The sequence below is a fragment of the Actinia tenebrosa genome, unplaced genomic scaffold (genome assembly GCF_029948245.1).
Source record: "Actinia tenebrosa isolate PJP-AT-01 unplaced genomic scaffold, QUT_ActTen_1.0 PGA_scaffold2__45_contigs__length_23673736, whole genome shotgun sequence".
NCBI classification, from domain to species: domain Eukaryota; kingdom Metazoa; phylum Cnidaria; class Anthozoa; order Actiniaria; family Actiniidae; genus Actinia; species Actinia tenebrosa.
The window spans coordinates 16880411-16891273 of record NW_028292579.1 but is presented as its reverse complement, the minus strand read 5'-3'; the positions used below and the strand labels follow the sequence as shown (position 1 = coordinate 16891273).

Sequence of the window (10863 nt, the reverse complement as noted above, 5' to 3'; positions counted from 1 at the left end):
TCAGCAAAACGTCGAGCGTATATCCCCGAGTGTTTCGATTTTCGATTTCTCAAGTGATCTACCGACTCGCTAAGTCTTTATATCATTTAGTTGATAAGGAGCTACAGATATAGAGGATATTACATGGGCGCGCGGAGATACGAAATTTATATTCGAGTGTTGAAAATCTCTAACTCGTTTCGCTGCGCTCACTCGTGAGAGATCTTTTCATCACTCGAAGATAAAGTTCGTATCTCCGCGCGCCCATGTAATATCCTCTATTTATTATTATTATTACTATAATTTTTAAAATGTCTGTAAAATGCATCACTAATCAGTAATGCCGAAAGAGTAAAAACCTCCAGTAACGAAATCCTTGCAGCAAGTAAAAGAACAGCTACAACTCAAACAAACCCCTTTCACATTTGCCTAACGATGTCAACCAAACTGAATTTCATTGGTTCCTTCATCTATTACAACAAACAGCACACAATCAATCATAAACACAAATTCATTAACATGCAAATCACTTGGAGAAGATTTTTTGGAGAGCCTTTGTGTACCATGTTGACCTTCACATATTAAACTCGTATTTACTAGAGTTTTTTTAAATCAGTTTTAAGGTACTTTTTGAGGTCACGATCGTGCACTTTTATCTACTTTCAAAGGAACCGGAAGTGTCCTGTTGTGATGCTATTGTGATGCTATAGGAGTCACGAAGTATATAGCCTCGCACGCATACGGTTTCACTCAAGCTTCGCATGTTGGTCACTTCTTTTCATACTCGGTGCAATCCGATTTTCTAAGCCTCAATCATGGACACTGATGACTTTCTTAAGAAGATCGGTCAGTTTGGCCCGTTCCAGAAGCGTGTCCTGGCCATGTTCTTGTTTATTTTCTTCCCGATTACTTACCAAACTCTAATCATGGTGTTCGTGGCTTATGAACCGCCATGGATGTGCGCGTCCAACAGTACAGCCTGCCTTCAAGCCAACGCTACTGGACGAGAAGTCTTTAGCACCAGCACCAAACCTATAGCGTTGTACGAGAGAAGATGCTCTCTGAACAGATCTGACTGGAAGTTTGCTGATTATGATTTGTACGAAGGACCTCATAAAACTATTGTTACAGAGGTTAGTAAACACCACCATATTAACATCCACGTCGATCACGTATGCGCGTTTTCTTTCGTCACCTAGCATTGCTTTTGCATAAATCAAGTTTTGAGTACATTTGAAAAAACTGATTGAAGCATGTTCGAAGATACAAAAACCTCTAGGGCTTAGTTCTTTGTTTGCGATCTCTATATTCTCTCCTATTGCTGTTAATTAGCATTTAGACAAGTACAATATTCGTTTTTGAAATATTACATAAACGTACCTAAAAGCACTCACTGTTAAGTTGTTAGATGCTATATCCTCTCCTATTGCTAATAATTAGCATTTAGACAAGTATAATATTCGTTTTTGAAGCTCATATAAACGTACCTAAAAGCACTCACTGTTAAAGTTTGTCTATCTGTTTAGCGCTGGGGGTGGATATAACCTTTAGTCGCGACATTTTGAAAAGAACAGACTGCGATGGGTCAAGTAGTATCTATAATATGGAGACAACTCCTCTAACGTCTTCCCTTTTTTCAGCACATTCAAGAAAGTCAGCTATAAGCTGTCAGTTTTCTCGTATCACTATGAGCATATGAATGAGGCTGGGATTTTCATTCCTTACTGAATATTTCCTTTGATGATACATAAAATATTTCTTCCTATCGGTAAAATGATATATCAACGTTCCAATAATCGGGGGTGAATCTAGTCTCCCTCGCATCCGTTTTTAGTGTCGGTCGTCACGCAACGCTCCGACACTAAAAACGGATGCGAGGGAGACTAGGGTGAATTCAAGGTCAATTATTACTCTATTGCATTCATCTCTTATGTACTAAAAGTGAGATCATGTTTGGTTTTACCTAAGTGTTCCAAGTGTCCCCATTCTAATTAAACCCAAGTTGTTTTTCACAACAAACTCCGACTTCTACAGCATGCAGAGCAAATGCCAATAACAATGCTTACAATAACAATGTCAATGGCAAAATATTCTACTTTTTAAGTTCTAAGCCAAGAATTGCTTTTCTTGAGAAACCTGCATGGATTCTTTGAAGGTGTACTGTGATTGGATGTTGTTCGTTCTCTTATCATGCGTTTGGTTTTGCCCAAGCGAAAACATGTTTTCGTTTTGTGTTGATTTTGTACCCAGCTGAGCACTACACAAAACGTCCGAAATGGTGTTAAACAAAAATATGTTAATAAGTAGAAGAAAATAGAAGCGAAAAGCTACGACAATTTTCTAGGGAACTTTCAAGTTCAAGAGCTGAAAGAAAGAAGCAAAAAGAAGTAAAGAAAAACGAATGAAAACAACTGAACTGGAATGAAATATCAAGTTGAGCTGATTCAATGAAGTAGAATAAACTCTGTTAGGCAAAAAAGGGCTCAATTTAATGCGGACTTTTTTGGAAGTTAGTTCTTACACCAGTAACGTTGAACGATAGAGTATATTTAGAAACTCTGTAGAGTTCCTCCAAGCGCAGCGAGCGAGCGATAAGGACGGAGGGCTTTACCAAAGTCTAAGTGCTCTGCAATCTTCGATACGCAAGAGCAGATAGCTAGGTGGCCACGTTGTTGGCTCTTTCCAGACTTGTACCCAGTCGCTCCTCTTGTCTAATTGATCTCACGCTGTGGTAGTCTCCCCCACAGCCGCTTTCAGTGTCGTCACGCAACGCTTTCTCCCCTGACGACACTGAAAGCGGCTGTGGGGGAGACTAACGCTGTGGTTGATGGAAAGGATTTTAGTGAGTTCCCGGTGCATCAAGGCAAGTACGGAAGACAAAAGCGAAGCGACTGGCAGATTTCTTGGTGTTGCAGGACACCTGAGTCATGAAGACGCTAAAACAATAGCCGAGAACAATGCGTTTGGAGCTAAACAATGCCCTGCAATACAAAAACCCTAACCCAGAATACAGTACATCCTTCAACACCAAGAAAGTACCACGTTGTTTGATGACACAAAATAAACTAATAAAGTTCATGAGTGTATAACTAATGAACTAAAATAACAAAAACCCGCAGTATATGAAGGGGGAGGGGGAGAAGGATTTTAAAGATTTTTCTAGTACGGCTATTTTCTGTTTCCGAATCTAACAAATGGATCATTAAAGAAAGATTGAAAAACTGCAGGCCATCGAGGTGTTGATACCATGCTTCACTAGTGTATCTAGTGTGTTGCTCTTCTTATTTACTGTAAGAAAATTCATTATTCATTGCGCACTTGCACGATGAACCAGCTGGATGGCCGTGAATTATTCAATACAAGAATAGACACCTTAATGATTAATATATAAGCCATGCAAACGCCGTTACTACAATGGGACTGCGTTGGGGTGTTTTACTTGATCACCACGGTGCAAAAAGAGTTATCGTCCTGGTGGTGTGTTTTACCAGGGACACCTTCTTGGTTTTACTTGAACACCATGGTGTATGACATTTATAAGTGTGCTGACGTTAGTTCTTTGTCGGAATAAAAACATACTACAGTATACTGATTGTCTTGGTTAAACTACGACTTTGAAGGTACAAATGCATATAGGCATGGAAGAGAGTCACGTAAACGTCTATTTAAAACTGATAAATCACTAACTTCGTTTAACATCTGCTTCCTCAGTTTGACCTGGTATGTGGTCGGAGTATCTACGGATGGTTGGCTAACTCTATCCTCTTCTTTGGCTGGGCCGTGGGAGCTCTGGTCCTCGGCGCTATCTCCGACAAATATGGCCGACGAAGTGTTCTTTTTCCTTCCATTACCCTCGTCATCGTCCTAACATTCTGTCTTTCATTCTCCAAAGTAGTCTCTCTTGCCATTGCTCTGAGGTTCTTCGTTGGTGTTTTCGAAGGTGGCAGTGTTTTGACCATGTTCGTGTTGTCCGCAGAGCTCGTAGGCCCTTCAAAACGAGCCTTGTCTAGTACGTTGGTCTGGTTCTACTTTGCATTGGCCCTGATGATTTTAGGACTGAAAGCATTTTTTATACGAGATTGGCGACTGTTGTGTATTATATCATCAGTGCCTTTCTTGTTTGTGCTCATCTTTTGGAAGTAAGTAGACATGATACTTTTGGTGGGATGGCTGTGGTGTTGGTCGATCGATGTGACCCTGGGAAGCCGGGAGCCAAGTTCTAATGAGGAGATAGTAGGAGAAAGAGATGGATAGAGGGAGGGAGAGAAGGAGATAAATGGATGAAAGGTGGAAGTAAAAGAGAGATAGAGGCAACAGAGTGGGAGTTCGTGAGAAAGAGAGAGTGTGCCGGTGTGTGTTGTTATCTGTTATACCCTAGTAAAACAAGGCGTAATAGTTCCCTGTGCCATACCGTGGTAGAAACCTTTTTAAACACCTTGAATAATTATTTACATCTTCTATCGTTGCAAGTTCACTGTTTGTCTCGCTTCGACGCAAAGGCACGGCTGCCTTTCAAGATGGCGCAGGGAACTGTGAAGGGGACTATTAATGAGTTTAAGGAGGCACACCCCTTCAATTAATACCGATCTCTTGCCCTCTGCCCTTTGTTACTGATTACTGTTGTGCGTGTTTGTCCCAAGGCTCGTACCAGAATCGGTACGTTGGCTGTTAGTATCTGGCCACAAAGATAAAGCTCTAGAAATACTACAGAAAGTCGCAAAAGTAAACAAGCAAGAAATGCCCAAGGATGACTTAAATGTTCCCTACTCTCCTCCCAATAAGGGATGTTTTGAGCTCTTTGCTAGCAAGAAGCTAGTAATTTCGACGCTTATACAGTGCTACGCATGGTAAGTGAGAATCCTTTGTTTTCATGTTAGGTCATCTGGTCTGGTGGACTTTAACAAAGGACTGCTCAATAGGTCCTTTTGTACCTGTCCACCAGCATGGCCGCCATGTCTTTTGATCCTCTTAGGAATGGTCGAAAACCAAAGCTAGGGGCGATTTCCACCGTCGGGGATCGCGTTTGCACGAAACCCCGCGGACGGATGGAAATCTTAGCCTAGGCCAAAGATAGCCAAGACTAAAGTGGTCCAGCTGGTAAAGTCCTGCACTTATCGTAGTTCGTGTAACGTTCATATTGATAGACCTTTTTAGGTTGGATTTAATGTTTTCCAATTTCAAGACATGTTTTATTCTCTTGAGAATATTATGCTTTGTTTAAGATGCATCTGTATTCATGTGTATCTGATGTTATGCAACCATTAAACAAAACCTCTGGTGTGTAGAATCTGTTGAGATCGCAGAAACGCTGAAGGAGGGCTATTAAACCAACTAACACACTCTTCAACAGGTTCGTGAACGGGATGGTATATTATGGTGTATCGATGAGCGCTGGTGAATTGGGTGGCAGTATCTACCTTAACTTTGTCCTGACCAGTCTGGTAGAGATTCCAGCAAATATGTTGGTTATTGACAACTGTAACAGGTAAGACCTTTGTCCTGACCAGTCTGGTCGAGATTCCAGGAAACATATTGGTTATTGACAACTGTAACAGGTAAGACCTTTGTTCTGACAAGTCTTGTAGAGATTCCAGGAAATATATTGGTTATTGACAACTGTAACAGGTAAGACCTTTGTTCTGACAAGTCTTGTAGAGATTCCAGGAAATATATTGGTTATTGACAACTGTAACAGGTAAGACCTTTGTTCTGACAAGTCTTGTAGAGATTCCAGGAAATATATTGGTTATTGACAACTGTAACAGGTAAGACCTTTGTTCTGACAAGTCTTGTAGAGATTCCATGAGTTATTGACAACTGTAATAGGTAAGACCTTGATTTTTTGTAGCTAACAACAAAAGCAAATCTTTGATGGCGATTTTTCCTCTTTAGAACAAAGGGTGGGGAAGGGAGGGAGAGGCGAGGGTTGGAGAAAGAAGACAGATACCTCGCAAAAGCTGCTGGTCACAAAGGAATGCAGGTTACTTAATCCTAACTAACTGTGTCTGCGATGAAGAGACTAATAACGTACCTTTACTCTCCAACATGGCGGACAACTAACCCCCTCGTACATCTTTACCAATCTGTATGACTTTCATCTCAGGTTTGGTCGTAAGAAGACTGTAGTTTGGCATTTTATTGCTGGTGCTATCGCGTGTGTAGCTGTGTCATTTATCCCAGCAGGAACTAATAATACTGGTATGTATTATGCTTAGTTGTTTTGTCCCGTACTTTGAATTTTTTTCCATTTCAGTTTTGCGTCAGTTTTCCACGTACCATCCACCATGAAATCATCATCTAGGTTTTGATATCTCGAGTCAAATCTTTCCCAATCAAGATCACGTGTCACTCTCTTGAGAATGTTTTTTGTTTGTTTGAACTGTGCCCATATTGACGCCATGGTCCCCTCATGCGCAACCGTTAAATAAAAAAAACGAAAAGAATGACACCATAGTGACTAACTATGATGACACTCAAATCTCTTTATTAGGATATATCGTCGGGCGAGTCGCTGGAGGAATGCTGGGTAAACTATTCATCACAGTATCCTTCAACGGCATTTATGTCTTCTCTGCTGAACTCTTTCCCACCGTCGTTAGGTAAGTGAAAATCAGTTTGAGGGCCTTAATTTATATCATTTATTATTTATGATTCATAAAAAGCCTTTTCTATATGGATAACATCAAACACTATGCTCATTAAATTTATGTGAAGTTGAGAAATTCAAGAGTAAGAACGTTTATTTAACTGAAGTGAGTTTTGTAGCATTATAGTGTCGTCAACATTCAGTCATATATATAATTTATTCATCGCACATGAATTTTGAATGATTTCATGAGTTCCGATAAAAAATTATCAAAAACTAGTTTCTTCGTTGTCGTTAACGTATTATCTGATCCTTTAGAAAATTAGTCCAAAACTATTTCTATCAGATTTGAATATGAAATAAAGAATTTGATAAATAAAAAAATATTTATCAGAAGGAAGTTTTGCAACATTCAACTGGCTTGAACGTCACCGAAGAGATAATCATTCATCCCACCGTTTGTGTTCATGAGCTCCTTTCTCCGACACGAAAGCCTCAAAAACTAGTTTCAATGAAGTTATTAACATTATATCCAAACCTTTCGTCGAAAATTAGTCGGCCAAAGTACAACAAACATTATGCTTATCAGATTTGAGCATGGAATCAGTGAAGACTTTGATGAATAAAAAAAAGTATTTTCATGTTTCTAAACTAAAATTATATAGCCCATTCGGCCTTCGGCCTCGAGGGCTATCTATATTGACTTGTACACCACTCGGGCTGCGGGTCTAATTGTTAAATAGAGAGCTTTCAATTATATATCATATTCTTACTTCTTATTACCTTAGTCTTGTAGTGTGGTTCTCTTCACCTTGCTTTTGATACATGTAGACCCTTTAACGAGATAGTGACTTGAAGTACGCTCCATTTAATGTGTGATACATCGGGATTCATCATTATCAACCACACAAACCACAGCGGGTAAACACATTTAAACACTTTTATCATTCAAGTTCATTCAAGAATAAGAATATTGAGATATTTTTCGTTATTAAAAAAGTAAAGACCAGTAAACAATGCTTGACTTTGGCTTACCTTCAAATTCATTGACAACCCCTTCATAATTAAAACTTATAACCTTTACCAAGACTGCTTTGTTGCCCTTTTCGCGACTTTAACAAAGTTATCAACATCATCAAATGTGAATTTAGGCAAGATTAGTCCAAGCTACGCTTAATTTTGCGACGCTAACATATATCACTGTAAGAACAGGCGGCCGCCATCTTGAATATTCTGAGTCATTCTGTCAGCCTCTTTTGAATCCAAGATGGCCGAGCATGGCAGAAATAAATTAGTTGACAGTAAACTATTTAACTACAAGATTACTTTAAATAGTGAACAAAGACGCGCAAACTTAAAATATTTCAAGAGTATTATTTTCATAAAAGCAATAACAAAAGGGTTGATTATGTGTCTGTATTGTGGGAGCTATAGAGTTCTAGAAAAGAACTAAGAGAACCTTGCTTCTCTAGCTTTGTACGTCTCGCAATATTGGACGTATGATGGTCGGTCAGTGAGCCGGTGTATAGCCACAGCATCGGTCTAACTGGAGCTTAAATAATATTTCCTCACCCACAGGAACAGTGGCATGGGTTTAATGACGATTACCAGTCGCGTTGGCGCAGCCACGGCCCCTTTCATCGTGCAGTTGACTCGCGTCAATAGTGTACTTCCTTTTGCGGTGATGGGAGTCGCTACGATCGTCGCTGCTATTGGCTGTTGGTTCTTACCTGAGACCAACGGAAAACCCACCCGGGAGGTGATAGGCGATGGCGAAGAGGAAAAAAATGCAAATAAAGGTAACAGAATATTACACAGTAATTTAATTTGTAGAAAGTTGACGAGTGGGGACCAGCGTGGCGCGTTTTGCTAAATGTTTTGTAATATGTGCATGCATCAAAATCGTGCAACTTGTTTCGCGAAATTTTAAATTTTGCAGGGCAAATGTTACTCTATTTTATTCTTACTCTGCGCGCTGCACCATTTTATATAACACAGGAAGTACAAACCACGACTTTCAACAAAAGTAACAAGTTTAATGCGCGCAGGCTACGAGGGATGGGCAGCACCTTCTCTGCAATTTGTGACGCAAGTTTATTATAGCACGACAAGTTATATTCATGACTAATTAATGCTTTGATTACCTGCAGTTTAAATAATGCGCACATCTTCTCTTTCATATTATAATCACCATACATTTTGCGCGTTACCCCGAAATTGCAATGGTATTTTTCTTTCTTAATGTTGCGTTCCATATCGAAGAACAATATGACAGCATTGACTGACACTGCACATAATATTCTTTTCTAATCAGTTCACAGTCATATCCAATCATATCTTTTTTCATAATTTGTTGTTCTTTTTTATCAGTTTTGCTGACAGATATGAAACCGTCAGCAGAAAACGGCGAGACAAATGAAAATAGTCCGAAAGAAAAGGAAGAAAAGGTTGAAGACGACGAAGGAAAAGAAACAGAAAAATTGATGGAGCCTTGAATCTTGTTGATGCATGATATTTTAGCAAGAACAAAAATAAATTGGGAAAATAATAAATTAATGTAACCGTTCGTGCATTGCACGGAATTGCGCCATATATTTCTTATGTAACTGTATGTTGAGCATGAAATGTTCGAGATCTTTTAGTTGTGAATATACTAAAGTTGCTAGGTTATTACGTATTTTAGGGTCCAATTGCCCACAAAAACCCGCTAAAAGAAAGAAAACATTTTCCTCGATGATTTATCCCCCACTTGAATCAATTAGAACTATGGACAACAAATTTTGTTATGAAGAAAACGTAAGAAAAATCTTCATAGCCCTTTTTTGTTTTGGACTTGAAAGTCATTTGTTTCATACGACCCTTTGCAGAAAAAGTAACAACTTCAACACACTTAGGTGGGCACGTGCCCTCAATGTCCCCTTCATATGCCAAGCCACCCGGGTACCTTGGACAACACGAAGGTGTTCCCACTAGTTAGCTGATATTCACTTCCGATTCCCCTCCCACAACGCGGGGGAAAGGTTATAACAGGGGCAGATCCAGAAATTTGTTAGGGGGTGTCCCAAATGAAGAAATGTATATAGAGATATTAGCATATACCAACTTATGACTGCCGCGCGCTCATTGGTAAATTGGATGTGAATATTGTACGATATTCACCTCTGAATCTCGGAATATTGAGTCGGCAACAAATTGGCATCTGCCGGCAATCGTTTTGCTAATTGAAAAAATGAAAGTAAATGCCATTCCTATCAATACTAAAAAAAGGCAATGAAGTATGGCCCAAAAGTTTTGCTAAAAGTTTTGCGTGAATTTGTCACGCAAACTAAAAGTTTGTGTTTGTTTGTTTTTATTGAATTATTGTATATAAAAATAAGTTAGTCTGTACACAAGTTGGTATATACTAGAATGCTCAGCTCAGGCTCAGTGAATATGGCGAATATTTACCTCGCCTCTTCGGCGAATAATTGCTAATTATGCATTCCTTCCAGTGCATCAGAATCTGTCCCTGCAAAACGTGTGCTTTCTTTATCAACACAATTAAAAAATGGCTCAGAAAACTAGAATTTAGCATTGTAAAACTACAAAAAAAATTTATTTATCTGAAGTATGCCTTCAAAACATTTTACTGGTTTCAACGTCACTCACAGAGATAATTTATTCAACTGAGTATGAACCAACTTGGAGAGCTTCAAGTCAATCATAAGTGCCAAAACGCGTGTTTTCTTTTTCAAGATAGTTCAAATATGGCTCACAAAATTAGAATATAGTTTTCTAAAACTAACTGCCTATAAATTAGAGAAGTAAATTACGATTTTGAATATATCTGAAGTAAGCAAGATTTTTAAACATTTTACTGGCTTCAACGTCACTCACAGAGATAAATTATTCATCGCACTTGAACTTTGTTCCAACTTGGTGAGCTTAAAGTCAAAAAGGCCCAAAACGGGTGTTTTCTCTCTCAAGATAGTTCAAAAATGGCTCACAAAATTAGAATTTAGTTTTCTAAAACTAGTTGCCTATAAATTAGAGAAGTAAATTACGTTTTTCTAAGAGAAAAAAATCTATTTATCTGAAATGAGCTCTTGAAACTTTTTACTGGCTTCAACGTCACTCACAGAGATACTTTATTCATCTCTGTAGTTTGAACCGACTTAGCTTCAAGTCAAATCAAAAGTGCCAAAACGCATGTTTTCTTTATACAGATAGTTCAAAAGTAGAACATAGTTTTCTAAAGCTAATCACCTATAAATTAGAGAAGTAAATGACGATTTTGTAAAAGAATTAAATCTATTTAT

The 10863-nt window shown here is 38.8% G+C and overlaps 1 protein-coding gene across 1 annotated transcript; it reads left to right on the top strand.

Annotated features, from left to right (window-relative positions):
- The first annotated feature begins 573 nt into the window (after positions 1–573).
- LOC116295149 (solute carrier family 22 member 15-like) lies at positions 574–9147 on the top strand. Its single transcript, XM_031702903.2, has 8 exons — positions 574–1112; positions 3691–4118; positions 4620–4826; positions 5330–5464; positions 6083–6177; positions 6470–6578; positions 8144–8364; positions 8936–9147. The coding sequence occupies exons 1-8, from the start codon at positions 795–797 to the stop codon at positions 9058–9060; spliced, it is 1638 nt and encodes a 545-aa protein (XP_031558763.2). The 5' UTR covers positions 574–794; the 3' UTR covers positions 9061–9147.
- Positions 9148–10863: the final 1716 nt, after the last annotated feature.

Excerpts from the sequence above, each read along its gene's own strand:
- LOC116295149 (XM_031702903.2), top strand. The coding sequence starts at position 795 with ATGGACACTGATGACTTTCTTAAGAAGATCGGTCAGTTTGGCCCGTTC. Across the intron at positions 1,113-3,690 it reads ATAAAACTATTGTTACAGAG|TTTGACCTGGTATGTGGTCG; the intron begins GTTAGTAAACAC and ends CTGCTTCCTCAG. Across the intron at positions 6,579-8,143 it reads CTCTTTCCCACCGTCGTTAG|GAACAGTGGCATGGGTTTAA; the intron begins GTAAGTGAAAAT and ends CCTCACCCACAG.